At 46.4% G+C, this 27,472-nt stretch overlaps 1 protein-coding gene across 1 annotated transcript; it reads left to right on the top strand.

Annotated features, from left to right (window-relative positions):
• Nucleotides 1–204: 204 nt before the first annotated feature.
• znf609a (zinc finger protein 609a) lies at nucleotides 205–26,749 on the top strand. The gene is given in 13 exon segments (XM_054620651.1): nucleotides 205–555; nucleotides 12,516–13,371; nucleotides 20,997–21,225; nucleotides 21,452–21,566; nucleotides 21,624–21,984; nucleotides 21,987–22,011; nucleotides 22,014–22,476; nucleotides 22,478–22,665; nucleotides 22,668–23,725; nucleotides 24,389–24,776; nucleotides 25,316–25,654; nucleotides 26,024–26,102; nucleotides 26,609–26,749. Coding segments are annotated over 11 exon segments (3,975 nt in total). The 5' UTR covers nucleotides 205–555; nucleotides 12,516–12,636; the 3' UTR covers nucleotides 26,098–26,102; nucleotides 26,609–26,749.
• The last annotated feature ends 723 nt before the right edge of the window (nucleotides 26,750–27,472 follow it).

The raw sequence follows: 27,472 nt of genomic DNA on the forward strand, positions 1-27,472 counted from the left end.
ATATATATATATATATATATTTATATATATATATATATATATATATATATATATATATATATATATATATATATATATATATTAGTCCCTAAAGGCTCTTGTTTTAGGAATAACAGTCCAATGTTGCGGTCTGAATCCAGTCCACATTCTCCAGATCCAGTTCCAGTCGTTCCTCCTCCTCCTCCTCCTCCGGTCCAGGTCCAGTGACTCCATCGCTCCACCGCTCCGGGCTTTGGCAGCATTGTCCCCTCTGCTCGGTGTGTGTGTGTGTGTGTGTGAGTGTGTGTGTGTGTGTGTGTGACCCGGACCCTGGACCACCGCACCCCGTCATGGACCCGGGACCCGGCCCCGCTCCGCCGGCCCTGAGCGCTGACCCCGCGCTGTCCCCGTAGCGTCCGCACGCTGAGCTGGTCCACGCTGGTCTCTGCGAACCACCAGCCACTGGAGCACTGGAGCACTGGGAGCAGTCACTGGAAGTAGCACTGGGAGCACTGGGAGGAGCACTGGGAGCATAAGGAGCACATGAGCGCAGTGCGGGTGGGGATCACTAACGGGGTAAGGGTCCGCGCGGGAGAGCCTGTTAGCCGGGGTTAGCATGCTAGCTCTAGCAGGCTAGTATCCCGGGGTTAGCATGTTAGCATCCCCAGTTAGCATGCTAGTATCCCTGGGTTAGCATGCTAACTCTAGCAGGCTAGCTATCCCTGGGTTAGCATGTTAGCATGCTAGTATCCCTGGGTTAGCATGCTAGCTCCCAGGCTAGCATCCCGGCTCTAGCATGCTAGCTATCCCCCGGGGTTAGCATGCTAGCATCCCGGGGTTAGCATGCTAGCTATCCCTGGGTTAGCATGCTAGCTATCCAGGGGTTAGCATGCTAGCTCTAGCAGGCTAGCTATCCCGGGGTTAGCATGCTAGCATCCTGGGGTTAGCATGCTAGCATCCCCAGTTAGCATGCTAGCGTCCCGGGGTTAGCATGCTAGCTTTAGCATGCTAGCTGCTGTCTTTGTCTGGAGCACCGTGTTTTATCTCCTCTCCTGACCGCTCGTCTTAAACACACACATATAAATACATATACATATATATATATACATATAAATACACATAAATACACATATATATACATATATATACATATATATATATATATATATATATACATATAAACATATAAACACACATATATAAATATAAACATAAACACACATGTGCATGATATAAATAAAGAAAATGGCGTTACACTGGCTGTGTAGCTAGCCTAGCTACGGTTGCTACGCTACCTACATCCGGGTACCGCAGACCGTTTATACACTGTGTGTGTGGGTACATCCGGGTTCTTGCCTGGTGGAGAGGAACGAGCATTAGCTTTGTGCTAAAGGGGGATGCTAGCAGCGGGGCCGGTTAGCTACTGCTAGCTGATCCAGCTAACGGGGGCTAGGCTAGCTAGCTTGGTAGGATTGCTTAGTTTATTCACGTGTACAGTTAACAGTCATATACATACATATATATATATACATATATATGTATGTGTGTATATTTAAGGAGTGTGTTGTTGTGGCTAATGCTAACACATGACATAAATACAGAGTTACCAGGTTCAACTTTGTCTTGCAGCAGATTTGATACCAAAGTAGTGGATTTGTTGCTATGAAAGCATGCTGCTCACAATAAGACATACTATATATATTATATATATGTGTATATATATATATATATATATATATATAAATAAATAGATATATATCTATATATATATGTGTATATATATATATCTATATAAACACACATATATATATAGATATATATACACACCATCATAACAGGATTAAAGGCTGTTACTTTAGGTAAAAGGTAGATAAATACTTCTCAGTCTGAACAGTTATTCATACATTTTCCGCTCTGATTCCTCCTCTTTAAAAGTGCTGCATTGTGTTTTTACTCCGTTCAGAAGGTAGTTTAACTCTGAGGTTCTATATTATTAGAAAAAACAAACAAATGAATACAACACAAGACGGAGGTGTAGTCATCGAACAGCGCGTGTCACTTTGTGTCGGCTCATTTAAAAAGCTTTAAACATATTTAGACTTTGTTTTGAACATATCATTCCTGGACACAGCTCCAAGGATTCTCTCTGAATGAACACTTGTTTATCTCTAGTAAATCCTTTGAGACGTGAGATATGGTCTCATCTGCTCGGAGGTGTAGATCTTCCGGCTCAATCTGCTTTATCCAGTTTACCTCTCGCTGAATGTTTGTGCTGCTGTCTTCTTTCTGAGTTGTGCGTCAGTGAGTTTCTAATGATGAACAGATTCTTCTGGACACGGACCGTCACTCTGAACACTTGAAGTCAGTCGTACACTAAATCATCCACTTATCTACATTATGATTATATCTAGGTAAAATGCACTCCGTATTTCACTTGTCTATATGTATATATCATCTTATGTACCTGCACATACTGTACATATTCAATATTTATTTCTTTGCACTATTTCTTTACTACGTACAGAAACACTTGACATGCATACAGACATTATATTTGTGGTATTTATGGGTGCTTCTTCTATATATATATTTACATATATACTTATTGTTTTACGTACATCATAGTCCTGTCTATTCCCTTTTTTATTTGTCAATTTGCTGTCCCTGAATCTGAATGTTCTGAAGTTGAACACTGAGTGGTGAAGCTCTAAAGCACAGCACCATTGGTCCTGTATGTCCGTGGCTGTGCTAATCCTAGCGTAGCGTGGTCCAGCTGTGACCAGCAGCTCTGCTCCACAGACTCATCACTGGATCCAGATGTTCTTCATGTTCATGCTGGTTTCGTGGATGTTGAGCTCGTCACGGTTAAACGTTGTGTAATAGTGAGACCCGTTACTCAGAGAGGTTGAAGGAGATGTAGGTTAGTGGCGCTAACATCAACAGAGTACATCAGCACATTAAGTAGCGTCAGCACATCGATGCTACGCTAGCTACTGAAGGTACACTGTCTGTGTTTTAGTGATTGTAACAGTGTTGTTCCTTCATTTCATGTCTTCTGTCTGGATCTCAGGTGATGCTGTAGTTCACTTTTACACTTTAGCTTCTGGCATCATCTTTTTAACCTGTTTCATCCATATATACTATTTAAACACATTATAGACTCTTCTGTCTCAAATCTCTTTTCAGTTTTAACAAACATTGCTGATATTTCTTCATGGTGTGCAGCTGGTGACAGTGTCGTCTGTGGTGAGCAGAACGTGGAGAATAACAGCCGTCACGGCAGCAGACGAGGAAGGAAGTGTAGTTTCACAAAGCTGCTTTTCTGCACCGCTGCTGAAAAATGTAAACAAAAGTGGTGAACCACAGAAGAGGAAGAAAGGGTTGTCTGAGGTTTCCATGTGACTGTTTTAAACCAATCACAGAAGCTCACACAGTGGGACAACATTTGACTGTGTCAATCAGCAAACATAACTGATAGCGTAGTCAAATACCCGTCTGTGTGTGTGTGTGTGTGTGTGTGTCTGAGTTATCCAGCTACGTTTTCTGTGAGTATCTAGGAATATACAGGTGAAACATCTAGCTTGACATTCCTCGTATTGTGACCATGTTTTGGCTGTAAACGTTGATATCTGACGCCGTGGCTCTGTTGAGATGCTGGTTCTTTGATAAGATCACACATGTCCTCCATGGACAGATGCATCCTGTTAGACCAACTGTCCCTGACACCCAGAAACACTTTAGTTTGGACTCAATAACAGACAGGGATGGAGTGATACAGCAGCTGTTGCTTTAAAGAAATACTTGATGTCATGTTGTTTAGTTACAGAGACTATGTGGCTTAAACGTATCTACTCAATTTATTGAAATCCTCCATTACATTGATATCTTTGATCGCACACGGCCGGTGATGTTTGTCTCTTTTCTCTCCACTCCCTTAAAGATACACAATCTACAGGCTTATTCTGTATATTAATGATAAACACAAACGCACACACGTGTAGTATATAGAGCTCTACTACCGCCTGTGTGTGTCAGTCAAAAGCTCAAATTATATTGCGAGATATATGTAATCATTTCCAAAATACAAACTCTGTATGAACACCAGATCTTTTTTCGTTACTCACACTAGTGAACCATGAGGAGACAAACACTGTATACAATCACACACTTAAATACATCTTGAGCCTCAGCCTTATTATAATAAAACTAGTAAATTGGCGGATAATAATAGATTATGACTGACGTTTTACAACGTTTACGATTAACGCTGCAGCCAGCTTCATCTTTACAAAGGTGCTGGAAGTATCAGAGAGTTCAAACTGACAGAAGAGATATCGGCACACTCAATCTAAGCAGAGTAGAGTTTATATGATCTCTAGGTCTAAAGGACCTTCATCACAGCTCAGGGGGATAAATGTCTTATACTACTTTCTACCCTGCTCTTGATGATGTAATATTTGCTCTCTTGCACAAGGAGTACGCTGCGTGATGTTGCATCACTGAGGTGTTTTCTCCTGCAGATACGTGAACTCTTTTGATTTGTAACCTTTTGACAGTTTACAGTTGGTTCACGTGGTCTAGTACTCTTTGTACTTTGAGTTTTCTATAAACTCATCATGATGATCAAAGACTCATATCATGGTTTTGACTTCTGCTTTGAGAAAGAAAGAGATTTTGCCTTCTATATGTTATCGTTACTTTTTCTCTTCAGTTGCACAGAACTTTGCTGTATTGTCGATGATTTTCTTGTGAAATATCATGCATTGTAAAAAACGTTCTGAATCATTATTGTAGGCACAACCTTGTGATAGTACACACACACACACACACACACACTTCTGCTTGGTGCCTTGCTCTGAATTGACTGTGCATAGTAGACGTATGATACTAACTTTTCCTGGCAGAGTTTACTCTCCACTTTTTATTTCTTTATTTAAAGCTGTTCCTCTCAGAATGTTTCCACTGTCGCAGTCTTTGCATGTTTCTCCAGTTTGTTCAGTAGCATCCAACCCGTCTCACAGCGCTGCAGCAAATGCTATACCGCCTTTTATACATCTAGAGAAGAGCGCACAGTGTTGCCTCTACATGTGCATCGTTACACATGCAAACGAACAAGCTCCTGATGAGCTGTTTAATACCAGTGAGCAGCTGCTGACAGCGGACCAGCGTTATCTGCAGCACAGTGCAGGTCTTAAGGTGGCGGTCGGTGGACAGCAGGAATCGCTGAGCCAGTGCGCCCTGAGGAGGAGGACTCCAACAGGAAGCTGAAATGATCCGACCCGTCTGCTCCTCCAGGGGGAAAGCTGTGCCACATGACCCGCCGTCACCCTGACAGGCCCGCCCGGCGCTCCGCCACAACAAGCGGCCCCGGAGGTCCACCGGTGACGGCCGCAGTGTTGAATGACTTCAGTGGAGTCACCTGAGCTGATGGTCCGCTGCACACAGAGTCAGAGCAGACTGGAGGGGTGCCGGGTCAGGCTGGTGTCGGTTCCGGGTGGTGTCGGGTCAGGCTGGTGTCGGGTCAGGCTGGTGTCGGTCAGGCTGGTGTCGGGTCAGGCTGGTGTCGGTCAGGCTGGTGTCGGTCTGTTGAAATGTAGGAACACATAACATGCAGAAGACCTAGTGTCCTACAGCTTCACAGAGAACAGAAAAATGAATCAATGCTGGATCTTAAATGGAAGACGAACTAGAACCTTTTTCAGCTGCTCAGTTATTGTTAGAGTTGGTAGAAGTTCTTTATTTGTAACACAGAACACCTCTGTATCAACAGAGCCATGTCAAGAAAGCCAATTCGATCTTTATAGCCCAATAACACAAATCACAAATTTGCCTCAGGAGGCTTTGCGCTCTGTAACGGCACACGACATCCTCTCTCCTCAAAGCTTTGATTCAGATTCAGAAAAAGTCCCCCATAAAAACCTTTTACTGGGACCACAGCTCCAGCTCTGAAGCTGTGGCTGACTGGCTTCATGCTAAACTGTCACTTCTTCACCTTCATGAGCTCAGACAGGATGTGGGAGTTTCCACCGCTGACAGTGACAGCTGCACGACAACGCTTTTTTTCTTTTCTTTTAGAGAAAACCGAAATCCAGAAAATGGAGGATTTCCCCTTTTTAATGTATAAAGTGAAGGTTTAACCTCCACTTCCTCCAGCTCTCGTTGCTCTCGCTGTGGTTCAGACTTATGCTTGGTCTGATGAGGTGCTTCAGTACTTTTTGCTTCAGCGCTGTGATTTGATTTAAACAACCCAACAAAGAGAGAGAAGTGAAAAGCTTCAGAGCGGCTGCTGGTTTCAACCTCGCTAGCTTGTTTGCTTTCATTGAGCTGCTGTGTATACCAGGGGTGTGGTAGTATTTAAATAACCAGCTGACTGACGGAGACCAACGTCACCAAAAACAACAAAGTCAACCCCCGTCGGAGATTCACTCCCTCTCCTCTCTGAGCAAATAAGCCCTCATGTAAATAACTCCTTTGATTATTTACTTCATCATGACTGAATGTGATCGTCTAGCTTAGTTTTGGTATTTCAAACGTTAATGCTGCATTTCTACGTTTAACCTCTCAGTTGTTAAGAGGAAAGACGTACTGGTTGCCGTGGTCACGTTGTAGTTGTTGCCCTGGTGATCGACGTCCACATGGTTATTTGAAGGTATCTTTTTGGGGGTTTTCTTTATGCTTCATATCGTGGTCCTGCTTGTCCTGCTGTCGGGTTTATTTTGCAATAACGTCCCCCTCACTGTACATTAATGCTAACTTATGTGAGTTATTCTCATGGATAGCGTGTGCGTGCGCTGTCCTGTCCCAGGTGCTGAAATGCGTCGAAGGAGATATCGATAGAAAGTCTCAAGAAACTCTGATGTCTTTTTCAGGCCTGTATGTTGGCTTAGATGACAGTTTATTATTAGATGACTTTGTTTATAGGCCTACAAACAAGCGAGTGTGTTTTTCATTTGGCTGTAATTCATTTAATGTGAATATTACACACTTGTAGCTGTTTTTGTTGACAGCTTGTGTCGTGGCCTCCTCTTCCACCGTCGCTTCAACACGAGGCTGACTGTGCCAGGCCTGCTGCACTCAGGGATGTGTCAAGTGTAAAGACCTGGATGTATAAAGAGAAGGATACAGCGTCGGAGGAAACAAAGAAAGTTTGACCTCAGAGTATAAACATTCAGACAAAGTCACCTGGTTCTTCCAGCGATGGAGCTAGCCTCCTAGCGGTCCATTAGCCCCGCCTCCCAGCCCTCGGTCACAGACTCGTCCTCATTCACATCAACGAAGGAACGAAAAGTAACTGAACCACAAAACCCGTCGACGGGATGGAAAAGCAAGTTTCCCTTAAACCATCTCCAAACCTACTCCGTTTATCACGGCCTGAAGCTGTAAAAACTGTCACATTTCAAACTACTGGGTAACACATTACATTACATTACAGTCATTTGGCAGACGCTTTTATCCAAAGCGACTTACAATAAGTACAGCTCATCCTGCTGTCGGAATAGAATTCTCTCCGTACTGTTTTCCTTTTTTCTTACATTTAAAACCAACACTTTCTACCTGCTTCATAGTTTAATTAATTTCCAAATGGACAGCAGTACTCCTAGTTTTAAGATCCATAGAGCCTGGCTCATAACTGATCCTTTATAATCTGAACTATATTCTAATTTGAATCTGATTAGTCTCTGTCAGTAAGAGACCTGCATGTACAAGAAAACAAAGACTAGAGTGTGAGTGAGGCTCTGCAGAACAGAGGACAGATGTGAGGACGGCTCTGTCCCATACAGACGGATCACTGCCTCTTCAGAGAACACCCCTCCAATCAGAACTCTGATTGTCCAACCCTTTAAAGGTGGGACTCTAACTTCAGACCCGTTGGTGTTAAATCCATGTTTTGTCTTGGCTGTGGGTGACAGGATGTTACCCGTCTGCACAGTGTCGTTGTTGTTGTTCTGTCAGTTTATTCTGTTAGTGACAACCGGGTCAGTGAAATCCATCTTTTCATTAGCTTCCTTTTTTTCCTGTTTTTTAGTATAAAAACTATTTCCAGTTCAAACCTTCACCTCATCTGAGTGTAAACATGATTATGTCAATAATAAATCAATAACCCTGGTTAGAGGACAGCCCTAATCATCAGGCAGAAAAGCACTTAATAGACTTAGACTACCATTAGATGATTGAATGGATCTGTGGAACCGGGTTCTCAAAGAACCACACAGAGTGATCGGACCTGAGAGGTCTGGTTGCTTCATAACGGAGCAGCAGATCTGAGCTTCAGTCTGAGTCCTGACCCTGGATCTGCCGCTCTGTCGCCATAACATGGATTTCCTGCTGGGTTTCGTTGGTAACATGTTGGACTTGTTCTGGCTGAGTGTTGGTGAAGCTTTTAGTTCAAAGTTGAAGAAACCTGATGAAACGTGTTCTTTCTGCAGCTCAGTCTTCCTGAATGTGTTTGTTGATGCTCCTCTAACTTCACACTCATGTTGGATTTAAATCCTGGATATGCATCAAACACCAGCTTTACTTCTTCTGACTTTTCAGCTTGTGACAAAAAAATAGTCTGATATTTTATTTGATTTCTTGCCTGATGTTCATTTAGTAAATGATGCTCCATTTAGAGTCAAACAGACCATAAAGCAGGGGATGCTTTAGGGCGGGGCTACACACTGATTGACAGGTCCACACCAGAGACGTATACGGCGTCTCTACGTCACTCCTCCTCAGTCCATATATGGTCACTTCCTGTTCATCGTTTGCGAAAACAAACAACATGGCGAGAAACCAATGAGTGACGTCACCATGACAACGTTCATGGTCCAGACACACTCCCCCGCTGCCTGGTGTGTGTTCCACTTGAGAGGAGCTAGGAGGCAGATTTAGTTGTCTTTGCACTGAGCCAGGCTAGCTGTTTACAGTATTTATGCTAAGCTAACCCGCTGCTAGCTTCATATTCACCGTACAGACATGATCGTGGTGTCAAGCTGCCAAATACCGAAAAAACACACATTTCTCCAAACCATTCCTTGAACGTTACAGCTCTACATCTGGATAAATGTGGTCCAGATGTTTCCTCTGACACCGTGTGCCTTGAATATAGATCCCATGACTTCAACCTGCAGCTTCCAGACATCTAAAGCCGCCGTTAAATCTTTTCTTCCTCTCTCTCTGTCTCCGTTTCCTCTCCTGTGAGCTTGTAGAGGAGAACCACACAGAGACATATTAACCATCAGGAGGTGTTTAGTGCTTTAGTAGTATTCAGTGTATTTCTAGAGACGTGGGTTTGTCTGGTGCAGGTTTCACAGCCAGCAGACGTCATAATGAGACGGAGTGTAAACAGGGAACAGGCGGCTCAAGTGGTGAAAGTGGAGAGAGGATTATGGGATTTACAGCAAAGTGAAAACAAATAGTTTAAAGCAGTTCAGGGCAGAGTGGAGTAGGTTCAGGTTAACCACGAACAACCACCCGTCAGGATTAGAGATGCCCCCCCAACCAGGTTCTAAACAGGAACCGGTTCTAAACTACCAGAGTACTGATAAGGTCCGGAGTTAACGGTTCTGCTATCGGTACCTTGGAAGTTACCATCCACCTCAAGGCTTTGTAACCAGGCAGTCCACCAGAGACGGCGGTTTACCTGGGACATGTAGTTTATAGCTCAGATCCCCTCTTCCTGGGACATGTAGTTTATAGCTCAGATCCCCTCTTCCTGGGACATGTAGTTTATAGCTCAGATCCCCTCTTCCTGGGACATGTAGTTTATCACATTCTGTCTCTGGCTGGCTCTGGTCTCAGCTGAGTTGTGAGATCTGTCCAGGTTTCCATCACAGCCCGGGTGATTCGTCCTGCTGCTGGTGAGGACCTCGTCTCATTTCCATATAAAGAGGCTGTAGAGCAGCGGCGTCCCGTGGATCTGCTGCCACGCCGCCGCCTTTAATTAACGGTGGCATTAGAGGCAGTGGAGCAGAAAGTCTGACCTGAACAGTTCTGCAGCAGATAATCCACTCAGTCGTTTTAACACAAGCAGCTTAGTGAGCTGGTCTAACGGGGGCCGCTTCATGTTCTACACAGCTGACACTCAGAGACATTTACTTACTGTTCACAAGATTTTAGTACTTAAATATTAATCAATTAATCAATCATTTAGTGGGCAATAGAAACCTATAGGGAAACTGATCTCATGAATAATTCAATGGCAACTTTCCATACAGTTTTCAATAATGTGTTCTTAAACCTCAATCAACAGACAATAACAGTTTTCTTATTGATTTGTTTGTCATTCTTTAGGCAGAAATACCAATAATTCTCAAATGTGAGGACTTGCTTCTCTTCTCTTTGTTTTTGTTTTTATATCACAGTTAATATTAAATCTTTGGTTTGGACTGTTGGCCGGATTAAACAATACATTTGAACACATCATCTTGTGAAACTATGACAGACATTTTTACTGTGTTTCCTCAAGTGAACAATCAATCAAAGTATTGAGAAAATCATCTGATTGGTCGATAATGGTCATTGTAGTTTTTAGTCGGTACCGCAAAGTTGTTGCAGTTCAATACCTCACTCTAATCCATTGATGGAGAATGGTTCAACGATTTTGATTATTCATTCATCAAGGTTCTAGCTTTACAAATGTAAGAATTTGCTGCTTTTTTCTGGTTTGTAGAGCTTCAACAATTGATCGATTGATTAATCCACAGAAGATGAATCTTCCTCGTCTCTTCTGTTGGGTTGTGAAATGTTGGAAGATGTCAGCTGATTGTTGTTCTGTGTTTCCTGACTTTTTATATTATGAATCAACAGATGTATTGATCATGAGAAGGATCATTTGTTGCAGCATTTCTGTGTTACACTGTTGTGAGTTTGATGCTCTGGTTCATATTTCATCAATAACACAACAAGAATCTTTATTAGTAGTTTGGTGGTGTAGTTTTGAAGGTGTAGTTTGGTGGTGTAGTTTTGAAGGTATGGTTTGGTGGTGTAGTTTTGAAGGTGTAGTTTGGTGGTGTAGTTGTCTGTTGCTCATGGGCTTTAAGCCTCCTGGTTTGTTGTCAGTGTCGTCTCCTTGTTGTCGGTTTGTTTCCGAGTGTTTTTGTTGAAGTCCTGTCATTAGCTGCCCCCCCATCCTGTCTGACCATCTGGCTTCACAGGCGGAGTCGGGTTCAGCCCACGATTGGCCGAGCTCAGCAGTCAGGGTGTTAAGTAACTCTCCCGCCATACGAGGTCAAAGGTCAAGCTTGTGGGTCTGATCTGAACGAGCCAGAAACGATATGAAGCAAACGCAGAAGGTCATAAAATCAAATGATGTGTTTTATTGTATAATTCCTGTTATTCAACATGGATAACAGATCACAGGCGCTGCTTACCTTGTTGTCTTTACTAGCAGCTGTTGTGCAGTTATTCTACGTCTGCCGAAATAATTGTTATTGGCGCGATTAGCGAGCTGCGTTATCACTGCTCTCCGGTACGACAAAGACTCGTTGCTCTGCCACCAGCAGAACATGAATCCAATCATCTTGATTTAGCGATCCCTTCCTTCCATTCCTGCCCCTTCTGTGAGGTAGACGTGACACACTGAAGCTGTAAATGTGTTCATATACAGCTGAATATTCAAGCTGTGAATGAATCTCTTTCTTTCTGGGACTTTCCTCCAGATGAGGACTTCTCTCCGGAGACATTCAGCCTCATACGTCGTCTGTTTGCTTCATGCAGCGATAATCACAACCTTAATTAGCTTCAGTGTCCAATCGGTGGGGTTGTAGGCTGTTAACATCACCCCTCCCTCCTCCTCCCATTCACTCCCATGGCTCTGACAACAGGCCTGTTTTGTGAGAGGAGGTCAGAGGTCACATCCCTCCATTCAGATGATAAGTGGACTTAAGGAGGCTCAAGAGGAGCGCTGCGTCTGCTTCCTCATGCTGCACGTCACAGAGGGCTCCTCCCTCGTCAATACAGCCTTTATGTCAGGAGCAATACCCCCCCCACCCACACACACACACACACACACACACACACACACACACACAGGAAGTAACAGAGCGTCTCTAATCACAACAAGCTCTCCGTTGAAAGGCTTCAGATTCCTTTGAAACACAGGATTAGTGCTAATCAGTTATCAATCATCACCAACGACACCCTGACACTGACAAGTGGCGACTGTGGCTCAGTGGTAGAGCAATCACAGGACCGGGGGTTCAATACCTGGATACGCTAGTCCATGTCGAGGTGTCCTTGGGCGAGACAGTTAAATATATTGATCCAGTAAGCTGTGAATGTTAGTTGGACAGGTCGACCCTTGCATTTTTGAAATATCCTTTTGCAAAGTGTCTGAATTTGTCTCCTAAATAAAATGTGTTATTATCATTATTATTATTATTATTTATTATTATTATTATTATTATTATTATTATTATTAATTCAGACACAACCAGCTAATTGAGCTTGTGACCTTGGACATAAATAGCGGTATTTCTGCCCCTTTAACTGAATGTCTTTGTCTGTGATTGATGGTGTCCTCTTGTGTAACCTGCAGTCTGTCCCGTGTGCAGGAGGCGATGTGGGGAGCCGGGCGGAGGCTCGGGGCCCAGCCCTGAGGAGGCGTCCTGCGGCTGGGAGGAGCGCGGCCCCTCCTCTGGCCCTCCTGCGGCGCTCCGGGACGCTCCTACTAAGATGTCCCTCAGCAGCGGCCCTGCAGGCGGGAAAGGTGTGGACTCCAACGCGGTGGACACGTACGACAGCGGCGATGAGTGGGATATCGGCGTGGGCAATCTGATCATCGACCTGGACGCCGACCTGGAGAAGGACAAGCTGGAGATGTCGAGCAGTAAAGAGGGAGGGGCCATGGCCGCCCCCCCCGGCGCCGTGGCTGCTTTACCGGACAATATCAAGTTCGTTAGCCCCGTAGCCGCCGCGCAGGGCAAAGACAGCAAATCCAAATCCAAACGTAGTAAGAACTCTAAGGAGAGCATTAAGGCCCCGGTCTCAGACGGGGCCAAGAAAGAGGTTCGGGGTCGGGCCCCCGGGGACCCGCCACCCCCGAACCCCAACTCTACCACCCCGACCAAGGGGACCGACAAGTCTAGTAAACCCTCCCGTCCCCTCCCCGCTGTGAAAAAGGACAAAGACGGGCTTTCTGGGAAAACTAAGAAGGACAAAATGGAGGTTGTGGCGCCCGGAGTGGTCGGCGCCGAAAAAGAGACCGTGGCCCCCCTCCCGCAGGCAGGGGCCCCTCGCAGCAGCCCCTTCGAGGGCCAGCAGAACCCCGAGGACGCAGCGGAGCAGCTCGGGAACATGGAGCTGGAGCTGGAGTTGGCTGGGATTGGACAGCCCGTCGCCATGACGACAGAGCAAGAGGAGGTGGACAACGGCGAATGCCGAAATGTGAAGAAAGTGGTGGTCGTGAAGGTAAGAGGACTCGTTTCTGTGGTTCAGTGAAGGACTCTCAACCAGAGACGTTCACAGAATAATAACCTATATCTGCTCTGTACACATGGCGTTGGGGAAAGATTAATGGAAATGGAGGTTGAGATATGCTGTCCATACCTTGCTGGATCTTTCTGTTAGATCTTTGCCAGAAAAAGCAGCCGTTCTCCAGGTGTGTGAGTTTTTTATTTTATGTTTGAGGATCAGCTTTATTGATCATGAACATACAGTTTCCCATCTGCATTTAACCCATCCCTGAGGAGCAGTGGGCTGCTGACTTTGGGGTTAGGTGTCTCGCTCAAAGACACTGTGGAGGCCAGGGTTTGAACCACCAACCTTGTGGTTGCGGGACGAGCGCTCTACCTCGTGCGCTTTACTTTCCACAGCTGATGAATATCATGCTGCACCGAAGGAAAGGAGCCACCAGATCACTGATCAGAAACGTGTCATAAACAAACATGAATACCCTGTGAGATGTTTAGTGGACATGTGGTGCAGATCATATGTAGCATAGACCTGACGTTACCTCATTATAAACCCTGGGTTTAAACCTCCAGTACGCTCCATGTTCAGCGTCTCTACAGCACCACTGCCTTCTCTAACAACTCAAACCAAGAACACCCGACTAAATGTCTCAGGATGTTTGATTTATGATCATCGCTCCTCCATAACTCCGGCCGCATAAAATACAAAGTTTATCGCTTAGTGGGAGATTAGCGCTGATTGTTTGGCAGGTCTGTTCTCCTTCTGTCAGATCTCATTAGTCTGTGATACTTAACACATTTAGCTTTGAGCTTTGTCATGCTGTTCTTCGCTGATTGAACATAATTGGACAGTTGCCATCGCTGCTGAGTGTCTTCAGTTTATGAGTTATGGTTTGATGGACGTTTTGCTGTGTGATTCGCTTCATTTGACACAAGCTGCTCTCGGCTGACTGCTGCTTTAAATCCGACCACTGAATGTCTCGAGGCTCAGTGTTTCTGCTCGACTTTTCCAAAAGACACTTTCTGTTCCAACCACTGCAGAAAATCCTCCCAGACAGGAGTCCATTTAAAACCACAGAACCAGGACCAGAGCTCAGACTAAACACAGAGTAAAGACAGGGTTGGACAGTGGAATCTATATTTCTAACATTGTGTGTTACCAATGCTCCATGTATTCTATTCATTGAACTCTCTTTACAACTTCTGCTCTCCTTTCCGTGTTGACATCCTGAAGTTCAGTCCGAGTTCTACAGACTTTTAGTCACATGACTGTTGGTCTCAGGGGACTCAATCATAGTTTCACTGAGGAGCTCAGAATGTTTTTGCTTTTAACCAGATTCTGGTTATTTGGGTTTAGATTTTAAATGAGATCTATAAATTTAGGCTTCGTTTTGGGTACTTTTTCTGATGGAACTGCGTTCGTCACACATTTTGTGTTCAAGAACGGTCGTAAAGATAAAAATCGGACAATAAATACGTTTTTTACAGCCTCTGTCTGTGATGAACGTGTCCTTTGTAAACATGCTTCTCCATCAGGCCGGCGGGTTTTGGGGTTCAGAGGGTTAAAACAACAATCCTCTATATAAACGTTAAATCTTTTTCACTAGGATTCTTTTCTATTGCATTATAGTAACAGGTGTTTCTATTAAACTAAATAACAGTTTAACAGCAGCACAGACGTCGTCCTCTAAAATGATCCTACAGGTTTATGTTGATGACATAATAAACTGGACTGTATAATATATCTGATGAGCTGCACGTGTGTGCGCTCAGTCCTCCTGACGGTTTGATTAGATCACCGTGTGGTTTTTATAGCTCAGTCGTAAAGCTGACGGACTCCTGAATCATTTCTTTTCTCTGTTTGTCAAACCTCTAACGGCCAAATACCGTAAAACTCTGCTCTGTAAGTCTAAAGGTATGAAGACGTGGCTCGGTCTGACTCCTGCACATACAGCAGCTCTGCTCAGCAGGGGCCCTGATGCATTCTGGGAAACAGAAGAAGACGTGGAGCGTTTAGGAGAAAGTGCATTCGCTGAAAACGGTAAACGAAAGTATCCCGAGAAGCTGACGGGCCCCTGACCCACGTTCCTGGTAGAGAAGTCCACATGTGTGAAGCCTGCAGAGGTCACATGTGAAGCCTGCAGAGGTCACATGACCCCTCAGCAGGAAGTGGACGACCTGCTCAGAACAGGTGGAGTCGTCCTTTAGTGTTCAGCCAATGGGAAAGCATGTTCTCTTTAAACAACCGTTAAAACGACATCGTTTATCACAGCCAGAAGCTGTAAAGACTGTCATTATCGTTACATTTTCATCTTTCTGACAGTCCTTGAACACATCACGTCTCATTTACAATCTCACCACAAATAAACCTTATGCTTTGACCAGATTACATAAAAATCATTCAAGACATGAGTGAATCACCTGAGACCAACCATCAGGTGACAACAGTTCTGTGATTCTGGACTGAACTTCAGACTGTGTCATGTGACGAGTAACAACCAATCACAGCTGGCAGATATCTTTGCTCTCTTGTGTAAAAGAACAGTCTACTGTAAATGAAAGGAGAGTATCATTTAGTTCATGAGGACCCGGAGCTTCAGTATCCGTCTCACAGAATATGTGAAGGACCCTGAAGGTTTCTCTCAGACCCAATGTCAGTCCTGCCCCCCCGTCCAACCTCCCAGATGTTGTATCAGTGTCCTCAGAGAAATAACTGCCAACCTGTTGTTCATTTCTAACATTCCTCTGAGGAGGAGGAGGAGGACCACGTGGAGAAGTAGTCCTTGAGGGGTTTGTAGGGTTACTGAGGGGGAGGATGAGCATGTTTTAGAAGAAGGTCCTTGCGGAAGATCCTGGAGGGGGTTTAGGGAGTTTAAGGGCCTTGAGGGAGTTTTGGAGCATGTTGAGGTCTTTCCAGGTGTCCTTGGTGAGAATGTTTGTGCTCTGGTCCTCAAGTCTTATCACTGTCGAGTTCTCTCTGAAGGCCTCCTCCTCCTCACGGCCTTCATCGTGTGTGTGTGTGTGTGTGTGTGTGTGTGTGTGTGTGTGTGTGTGTGTGTGTGTGTGTGTGTGTGTGTGTGTGTGTGTGTGTGTGTGTGTGTGTGTGTGTGTGTGTGTGTGTGTGTGTGTGTGTGTGTGACTACAGTCCTGCCACACGTCCAGCACGACTCCTGAATGTTTCTCCTGATCTGAATCGAGGCTCGAAGCGATTTCTTGCGTAGCGTTACTCACACCAGTTTGATCGTTTGTGTTTTCCGTGTCACTTGTGCTAGACGCTCCAGAGAGGAGGAGGGAGGTGTTTTCCTCCATGTAGACAACATTTCATCACTCGTATGTCTGCTTTGTTCTTGTTGTGGAATCCCAGATATCCTCTGAATCTAAACACTTGTCTGTGTTCATCTGCTGGTTCACTACAGCTGTATGAACCCAAATAAACACTTCTGCTGTGATTTAGATGCCAAAATAGCTACATTATGATGCTGATTCTTAAAAAGACAGAATTATTTTTTGTTTTGTTAATGTCTCTGCTGATTCATAGTCACGACCACGGCCGTCAGGAACAACTGTTAGAAAATGACAACCAGGTGTGATGGTACGTCTGCTTGTGTCTGCACACAAATCTGTTTTAGAAACGGACGTAAATGAAGTTGTTTGACTGTGAGGTGAAACGTTAAACTAATCATCACAAACCCATGTGCAAATTATTATGACATAAATCATAAAAAGATAAAAACAAGTTGAATGTGGAATCTATTTATCCAATATTTTCTAAGTGTCTACACGTGTTATCAATGTTGGGGGGAAAATGGAGGCTTCATGTTTTTATATCCTCTCCCTTCCTCTCCTCTCCTCCTCTCCTCTCCTCTCCTCCTCTCCTCTCTCCTCTCCTCTCCTCTCCGCTTTATGTTCAGCATCAGTTCAGTCTCACAAGTTTCACAGATTTGTTGTCACATGACTGTTGGTCTCAGATGAATCAATCATGTCTTCATAGTTTCACTGAGGAGCTCAGAATTTAATGTTTTTTACAGAATGTGGTTAAAACAAACGGTTTATTTGGGTTTTGAGTTTTTTAATGAGTTATGTAGAATAAAATTATTTCAGTGCTTTTTCTGACTGAAGCGTTTGTCACACATGATGTGTTCAAGGACCTTTGGAAAGATAACAATCTTGAGATAATTCATTTTCAGCAACCAAACACTGATGAAAAAGTCTTAGTTTTGTGTTCACAGTCTTAGTTTTGTTAAGTTTTTTTTGTTTTTTATCAATGAGCCGTAATAATCTCAGTCTCATTGTCGGTCAGCTCCCAGAGACAGGAAATGAAAGAAAAAGGTGTTTAAGGAGGTGAAGTCTGGCGGCTTCTTGTAGCCCCGCCCCCTTCACGTCTCTATCAGGTGACATGTTAAACAAGCATCAACTCAAACTCAGTATCACTAATCTGTCTCTCCCTCAGAGGGCGAGTGACCTTGAGAGGAATGTGGCTGCTTGTTGTAATGAATACCTCTGAGAGGAGGAGGAGGAGGAGGAAGAGGAAGGAGGGTCGGTGTTTACCAGCGGGCAGGCGGCGTCCTTCCAAAACAGAAACCAGCCAATAGCGGCCATTAAAACAGACCCCTCCCCCCTGTGAGAGAGCCGGTTGGTCGGTGGCTTGTCAGGGGGTTTCCCAGCATTCCAGGCGGCCATGTTTTATTTGTTGTTTTTTTTAAAGAGGGGAAGGATAGGAGCTGGAGGGCTTCTGTCTCTTGTTACCACGACGACGCCCTCTGAACCAGTGGCTAAACCAGTAAGCTACACACCTCACCTGCAGTGTGTCATGAGCTCTCCTGAAGAGGAGGCGCTCTCCTGAAGAGGAGGCGCTCTCCTCACTTTTCATTTCACTGAGAGACACGTAGAGATCCTGGTCTTTGGTTTTCTCCCTGTGTGGATGTAAAGGATGAAGGACGGGTTACAGATGTGATTTTATAAATGTTATAGTTTATGTAGACAATAAAACGGGTTATTAAAACATCCGTTTAGATTAATCAGATTAAATTGTACTAATTAGACTGTAGTAAACTAATCTAGGACTAAAACAAGCAGTTGATTATTTAGTGGAATGGTTGTTTAAACATGCCAAACATTGTGACATCTTAGAGACTAAACTTAACTCTGAGAATAATGGAAAGTAAAAGGTTTGTTTCATCCAAATTACAGAAAGTCCATGTTTGAAAAATGCAGCCCCAAAAGAATGAAAGTGAAAGATGTTCAGTGTCCAAAGCTACGACTGTTGGCATTAACTCTGTTTAGTAATTCATAATCATTTTTTCATAAAAAAGCACCTCAAGTCTTTGTTGTGTTTTCTTATTATCTAAGGCTGATGATAAAGAAACACCTACGGGAGCCCACAAGGGTCAAACGTGTTGGTCAATACATTAGTAACCGCTTCAAAGTCTGTTTCAGTTTGGCGGTAACCCGGCAACACTCTGCTCATTGGCTGGTTGTTATGTCGCTGACATCCTGTTTGTGGCTGCAGCTTTTGAACAAAGACGTGTTTAAACTCCCAGGATGCACCGCTGCCTCAGGTGTTGGCAGGTTACCACCCCTCCTCCTCCGTCTCTTTGTTTTCCCTCTGTCTCCCGGCAGCAGTCACTCAGCAGGTATCGGCTGGATGTTGAGACACGTCCGTCCAGGTAACGAGAGCGCCGTCTCACTTCCTGTCGGGCGTCCGGCCGGAGAGGTGCAGCGGTTTGAGACAGGAAGTGTGTGAAGGAGTTACGTTTGTATTTTATCGTCGGTGTCGCTCAGGTAGAGGAGGCGTGGCCGGCAGAGTCAGGTGACAGAGGTGGTGGATACTAAGAGTCTGTGGAGCTGATTATCATTATCAGTATTGATTAGATTGATTGTTTTAGTGTAAATAAAGTATGAAGGTGTTTATTCAGTCTGATAACGCTTCAGATGTTTTTTATTATTTGATAAAAAAGTTATGAATTAAAAATAATTGATTAGTTTTCTGTCAATCAATAATCAGGTTAGTGTTGTGTGATGTTCAGGGTCCTGTTATAACTCACTACGTGAACTTTGACCTCAAACACACTGCAGCTGTAGAGAAACTCCAGATGTTATAATTCATACATTTATGGAATCGGTCGCTCTGAAACACTTTTATACCGAACAATTAATCTTAATAGATATCTTAAATAATAGGATGATCAATAAAGCAGATCATTAGTTGATCTTCTGTCAGGCAGCAGCACCGGATATCAAACCACCGGGTCTTTTAATTAAAAAGGATAAATATGTCTGAAGCTCACATTCCTGATATATATATTTTCTGATTTGTAAATAAAAATGATATCTGTGATTAATTGATTTAATGTTTCGCTGCTTGTGTTTAGACGACATCAATCAATAAAGATCAGAGCGGAGACGGCAAACGTCAATAAGTCATTTTAATATGAACATTAATAAGATGAGGAGCTGGACCCACTGGTATTTCTAGTTTCCCACTATCAATGTTTAAAGTACCAGTCAATCAACTGATGATCCATCGACAGCTCGTCCGTCAAATGATTTTCTACAGATAACAGTCAGTTCTCGTGCGGCCGAACGTCCTTGAACGCATCAGCTTCACAAACCAGTTTTCTGAGGGAAACCAGGTCGACCAGGTCTATCAGATTCACTCTATTGATCCTGGAAGTTGTTGTCTGACCTTTGACCTCTGGTCTGGGTCGGAGGAGGAGGTCTCTGATCTCTTGTCACCTGATGATTACGCCTCGTCTCTTTTATATATTTTTTATATTGTGTTAATATGTTTTTTACTTTTTACTGTGTTGTGTTATTTGTGTTTTTTTTTATGCTGTGAAATCTTTTCGCTGGACCTCAAAATCTCGACAGTTTTGTGCCAGATATATATATATATAAAGGTTAAATAAATATATCAAATAAAAATACCGTTTTTAGCAGCTTTAACAAACAATCACTCTCAGGGTCCTCAATAAACTGCAGATTAATGATGCAGTTTATTCATTCATTCTGCCTGAATCTGTAATCATTGGTTGTATGTGAGTGAAAAATACTCATTAGTTCTTCTCTGAGAGCACTAGTTCACTCCTTCTGTCTCTTATAAAAGGAAATGTCTTCAATTAGTCTTTTAGAAGAAATTCCTCCCAGGATTCTCTAGTAGTTCATTTAAATATTGTTCTTTTATGTGTTAATGTTTCTGAGGTCAGATAGCATCATGAGATACATCAGATAGCTGCAGGGAGACTCAGATCTCAGATCTGGAGATGTCAACCCTGAATGATCTCTTCTGACTGGCAGAGGTTTGCAGCATTCGTCCTTTGGTTCCTTTAGTAAAGTACTTTGATCATCAAATGAAGAACATTGAAGAAACACTGAACAAACACAGGTTTTTTATCTGTTTGGTGATTATGATAAGTGTTTATCATGTTGGATGTTTCATTTCCTCTTCTCATAATGAGACAGGCTGTAGCTCATGTTGCTAACGGCGTACGGCTAACAGTTAACGGGCAGAACGTTTGATTTAGATTCCGATCATGGATCTACATGTTGATGTTGATTCAGAGTGGACGTTGACACATGTAATGTTCCTATTAGTGACATCGTCTCCCCCTCTCCCCCCTCCAGATGGAGTCTCCGGTCTCCACCCCGGCTCCTCCTCCTCTCCACCTCCTCGCCCCCGTCGTCGTCAACAGCGACATCTCGTCTCCCTGCGAGCAGATCATGGTCCGAACGCGCTCGGTGGCGGTGAACACGGCGGACACGGCGCAGGCGACGGAGCCGGAGTGCCTGGGGCCCTGTGAGCCAGGCACCAGCGTCAACCTGGAGGGCATCGTGTGGCAGGAGACGGAGGACGGTGAGGACATCCTGAGGAGAGATGTTTAGAGATGAAATGTGACTGGACCAGTATCCTGCTGGGAGCTATGTTGGTATGAAACCAGTCAACATCTGCTTCCCAGCAGGATGGGGGGGGTCATGTCACATGTGTGCTTCCTGCTGCAGTAACACCTTCATGTGCCTTCATGTTTTCACTCGGTGTGGTGAGTGGATGAAGGTGTAGTTAAAGTGTCGTCTGTCTGCAGGTATGCTGGTCGTCAACGTCACCTGGAGGAACAAGACGTACGTGGGAACCCTGCTGGACTGCACCCGCCACGACTGGGCCCCCGAGGTAACGGCTGAACGCCACACACAGGATCGGTATTCCAGCTTCAGATACTTTGTCAGCTCCTCATCCTCCGACTCTTCTGTCCTCAGGTTCTGCGAGTCTCCGACCAGCGACGTGGAGATGCGTAGCGGGCGCGGTCGGGGGAAGAGGATGCGTCCCAGCAGCAACACGCCGCTGAACGACAACAGCAACTCCTCAGACAACAGGGGCAGCGGCGGCGGAGGCAAGACGCGCGGCGCCGCTGCCAACAGCAAAGGACGGAGAGGCAGCCAGACGGCCGGCGCCGCCGAGGACGCCAAGGCCAGCCCGTCCTCCGCCAAGAGGAAGACCAAGCCCACCTCCGACATGGAGCCCACCTCCAGCTCGGAGGACACCAAGGCCTCCAAGCGAATGAGAACCAACTCCACCGGCGCCGTGCTCCCCGTCCCCGGAGGTAAATCTGACCCCCTGCCCCCCCGCAGCTGGACCGGACCTGCCCCTCCCCGTGCTCATCGACTGCCCTCACCCCAACTGCAACAAGAAGTACAAGCACATCAACGGGCTCAAGTACCACCAGGCCCGAGCCCACAACGACCACGACGTCCGATTGGACCAGGACGGCGACAGCGAGTACGGGGACGACCCCGCCCTCCACCCCGACCCCGCCTCCTGCAACGGCGCCGCTGTCTCCCCCGCCCGCTCCACCACGCCGAAGGGACGGGGTTTTGACGCGCCGTCCCCGTCGCCGGGGAGGCTGAAGGGGAAGAAGAAGGCGGGAGAGGCGGAGCCCGATGTGACTGACGGCGGCGAGGAGGCGGGGTGCTTGACGGACGACGCCAGCAACGACGGCATGGACGACAGGAAGTCGAAGAAGATGGCGGCCGGGGGCAAAGCTGATAAACTGACCCCGAAAGGCCTGAAGCAGGGCCGCCCCCACCGCCAACGCCTCACCCTACGCCCTGCAGGCGTCCTCCCCGCTGGGCTCAGTGGTACAGCCCGTCCCCAAGAGCCCCCAGATGAAGAACATGCAGCCCAAACCCCCCCCTCTATCTGACCCCGCCTCCAGCCCCACCCTCGCCAAGGACAAGAAGAAGAAGGACAAGAAGAAGAGGGAGGGAGGGAAGGAGGGGGACAGTCCGAAGGGTAAAGGGGGAGGCCGGAGGAGGGGAAGAGCCCGTACTCTGACTCGTCCGACGCTTTGCTCAACGGCTCCTCAGAAGCCCACCAGAGCCGTCTGGCCAGCATCAAGGCCGAGGCCGACAAGGTGTACAGCTTCTCGGACAACGCGCCCAGCCCGTCCATCGGCGTGGCCAGCAGGATGGAGGCCGGCCTCGGGCCCAACCAGAACGGAGCCGAGACCGGCAGCCCCGCCTACTCCGACATCTCCGACGCCGGGGAGGACGGGGAGGGGAAGTCGGAGGGGGTGAAGGTCAAAACCGAACCCGACCAGGGCCCTCGTGAGGGGGCCAAGAAGGCCCTGTTCCCCCCTCAGGCTCCCAGCAAGGAGTCCCCGTACTACCCCAACTACGACTCCTACTACTCCCCCAACTACCCCAACCCCAGCCCCGGTGCGGCACCGGCAGCCCCGCCTCACGTGGAAGGAGCTCAGGTGAAGGTGAAGAAGGAGGAGGAGCCGGAGGTCGTGGAGGAGCTGAAACTGAAGGTGGAGCCTCAGGAGGAGAGGAAGCTGGAGCCGGGGCCCCAGCAGCCGTCGGTCATCCAGCAGCGCTCCAACATGTACGCCCAGCCGCTCTACTACAACCAGTACTACGTCCCCCCCTACTCCTACTCCCCCGACCAGGCCTACCACGCCCACCTGCTGGCCTCTAACCCCGCCTACCGCCAGCAGTACGAGGACCGGCAGCGGCTGGTCGACAGGAAGGCCGAGGGCAAAGAGCGGGAGGCCTGTGGGAAGGAGGAGTGGAAGCAGAAGGCCTCGGGGCCCCCCACCCTGTCCAGAGCCCCCAGCCTCACAGACCTGGTCGCCAAGGGGGGGCTGAACCCCACCAAGCCCAAAGAGCCCTCGCCGGCTGGGGAACAGTCCAAATCGGTCATCATGGTGAAGGGGGAGGACCAGAAGGCCCCCGCCCCGCAGCCCGAGGGTCTGAAGATGAAGCTGAGCGAAGCCGGGCATCATGGGAAAGAGGAGGCCAAGCCGGGGTTGGAGCCAGGCAGGCCGGCGGGTGTAGAGCCCGCCATGTGGTACAGACAGGTAACTGCATCTTAAACACTGAATTCACATCCAGCTGTTTTAGAAGCTGCTGCTGGTCCTTCAGCAGCAGCTTCTAAAACAGAGTTTAGAGTTTAAATGTTTGACAAGTAAGTTTAAAACACTGTTGTGGCTCTGCTGTACTTTACCATGACGTTACCATGTTGTTTTCTGTCACTTATGTTAAATGTCAGTCCACAAAACAATCACCATGACTACCTCCTCTTCCTATATTTAGTCTAAATACTCAGATTCAATCCAACACTTGTGAATCTTTAATTAAACCTTTTATTTTATGACCAAAGATCACTTTTTTTCCGCAGGTGGCCACATAAGATGATCAGTTTACATCAGCTGTAGATAATTAAAAAGCTCATTTAGAAAAGTCTGACTGCAACAAACTAAATGCATCATTAAACATTCACTTCAGTTACCAATAAATAAGACCCTTTATTTACATTCACAAGAAGCTGCTTAAGTAAAAATAGACCAATGGTCCTTTTTAAAATCTCTTTTTCTTGCATTAACTATTTAACAGATCACAATAAAGATGACTGATGTCATGCAGGAGGGCTGAAGGACAAAACAGTTTTTTATGCATTTAGTCTTAAACTCTGCTCTCAGATTATGGTGCTGGACTCAGATTTCGTTTCTTCTCCTCTGCAGGAGCCGGACTCGCGCCTGTGGCCGTACGTCTACCCCAACAAATACTCTGAAGCTCCCAAACCGCAGGAGGAGGACCGGTGGAAGGAGGACCGGGAGAGGGAGCGCGACAGGAAAGGGAAGGAGGAGAGGCCGCGGCCCAAGGAGGGTCTCCAGAAGGAGGAGGCGGCCAAGGAGGGGGCGGAGGGCCGGACTCAGCTGCCTCCAGAGGAGCACCGGGGGGGAGGGAAGGAGGCGCGTCCCCCACACATGCAGTTCTCCTCCCCCATGGCCCAGCACCACCAGGGCTACATGCCCTACATGCACGGACCGTACGCATACAGCCACGGCTACGAGCCCTCACACCCCGGCTACCGGGGCATGCCCTCCGTCATGATGCAGAACTACCCGGGTAAGAGGGGGGGCTCCTCCACAGATCAATACATCAGAGGACGGCAGAGAGAGAGGACGGGATGTAGCTGATACACGGTTAAAGTTATTGCCAGTTGAGTTGTTTTGCACGGTGCGTTCAAGTAAAAGAGACAAAAATATGACCGTAAATATAAGTTTTAGTCGAAGGTAATCTAACGTTATCAGGATGTGTTCAAAGTCATCTTATCATCTTATCATCCAATCTGTTTAAATCAACAGGAGGAGAGCTAGTAACGTTAGCAGCACCGCTAACCGCTAACAAACCGAGGTTCAGTTCAGCTACATTATGATGCGTTCAGGCTCTGTTCAGTTAAAAAGAGTTTTGGATGAAGGTATCATGGTTCAAAATCCGACAGTGATATAAATGTAAAGCCGTCCGGCTTAACTCTGAGTTGTTTACATGACGTGGTCTTCATCAGAGTCTAAGGGACGAGGCTTTGTCCACTCTGGTTCAGTCTCCTCTCCGTCTTGTCTCCGTCCTCTGGTTCAGTCTGGTCTTCGTCTTGTCTCCGTCCTCAGGTTACCTGCCGGCCGGGTACTCCTTCCCGTCCTACGGGGGTAAGGTGTCGGGGGAGGAGGTGGAGAAGCCCTCCAGGTCCAGTCCCACGGTGAAGCCGCCCGGCGAGGCCAAAGCTCTGGACCTGCTGCAGCAGCACGCCAGCCAGTACAAGAGCAAATCCCCGTCCATCCAGGACAACAAGACCCCCCACGACCGGGAGAGGGACCGGGACAGAGACAGAGACCGGGACCGAGAGGGAGACCGTCCGCGGTCCTCCCCGTCACAACGCATGCTGCCTTCCCATCACCACCTGGGCTACCCGCTGCTGTCGGGACAGTACGACCTGTCCTACGCCTCAGGTGAGACAGTGAGACGCCCGTCTGTCCCGTTGGTCCGTCCCTTCCTCTGTGGACAACAGACGACCTCCGTAAAACGACATTATTGTCAGATTTTCATCTCTCCGACGGTCCTTGAACACATCAAAACTCCTCCAGAGTCACTGTTAACATTTCAAAACCTTTATTAAAGACACAAAGTGATCATGGAGGTGAATCCTGCAGACGCCTGGTTCTGTTTCCATGGCAACCAAAGATGCACATGATGGGATGGATTTAATCGTCCTCCCTGATCTTTAACTTTCACAACCATTTAGACACTGAAGACAATAAGACACTGAACATGTTGGACCTGTCTAATGATCGTCTCTCTCTCTCCCCCCCCCCCCACAGGCCTCTCGTCCTCGGCCATCGTTGCCAGTCAACAAGCGTCCGCTCCGTCCATGTACCCCCCCGCACGGAGGTGAGACCGGTAAGACTCAGCTGTCTGTCCTCCCGTCTTCTTCTTCAGCACCACCTGGTGGTCAGAACCTAAAGTATAAATGTCTGAACCCCAGAGGTCAAAGGTCACAGTTCTCTTGCGTGTGTACGGCACTTTGAGCTACACATTCTGTATGAAATGTGCTCTATAAATAAAGATTATTATTATTATCATTATTATTATTATTATCATTATTATTATTATCAATATTATTATTATTATTATCAATATTATTATTATTATTATCAATATTATTATTATCATTATTATTTTTATTATTATTATCATTATTATTATTATCAATATTATTATTATTTTTACTATCAATATTATCATTATTATTATTATCAATATTATTATCATTATTATCATTATTATTTTTACTATCAATATTATCATTATTATTATTATCATTATTATCATTATTATTATTATATTAAAAGGTGATTTTTTTTGAGGCTCCCTTTTGACCAATGCCGTCCTCTCTCCCGTCACAGGCACACGTGATTGGCTGACCTCCATCCAGAGTCATGTGACTGGATCACATGAGGAAGCGTTTCTGTTTTCAACATCAGTTCAATGGTGTTTGTGTACGTTTGATTTCTCTGCCTGGACGTTCAACCGGCAGCCGCCCCCCCTCCCCCGCTGGACTGCTGAGACCTCAGGGTTTAATCTGCTGGTTCTGCTGGTTCTACTGGTTCTGCTGGTTCTGCTGGTTCCAGAGGGTTCCATGGTGCTCGGGTTGGTGGGCTGTTGTTGGGCTCAAGGACAAAGAGGAGCTGGTGGGCGGAGACACGTTGAGACGCCGGTGGTTCAGAGGAGCAGCTGATGAGGAGGAGCAGCTGATGAGGAGGAGGAGGAGCGTGTCGGACCGTTCTGGGCGGCGGCGGCGGGGGTCGGAGCGGTCACTTCCTGTCTGGCCGAGCCGTCAGTCGTCTCACAGTTGTTTTTTATTTCCTCCTCACATTTTCTGTGACGTCCTTTGGAACCCCCCTCCCCCCCCAGACTTTACCTGCCGTGACCTCTGACCTCTCTCTGGACTCGCCGTCACACCTTCACCTGGAAAATTTAAAAATTAAAAATACTGTGGACGGAGGAGGACGGACCAATCAGAGGGCAGCGTTGGGAGTGACGCTGCGTCCTCAGACTCCTCCTCCTCAGTGTGTAGCTGTACTGTACTCTGTGTATGTGTGTGAGTGTGTGAGTGTGTGTGTGTAAATACTGTACAGAGGAATTATTTTAAAGAGCCTGTTGGATGCTGTTGGATTTCCTACTCTTCTTTTTGTCTGGTAGCCTCTGCCTCTGTTTTTCTACTGTTGTTGATCTGATATTAAACCTGTAGCTGGTGAACGGCGCCGCGC

This window comes from Anoplopoma fimbria, chromosome 19 (genome assembly GCF_027596085.1).
Source record: "Anoplopoma fimbria isolate UVic2021 breed Golden Eagle Sablefish chromosome 19, Afim_UVic_2022, whole genome shotgun sequence".
Taxonomy (NCBI): Eukaryota; Metazoa; Chordata; class Actinopteri; order Perciformes; family Anoplopomatidae; genus Anoplopoma; species Anoplopoma fimbria.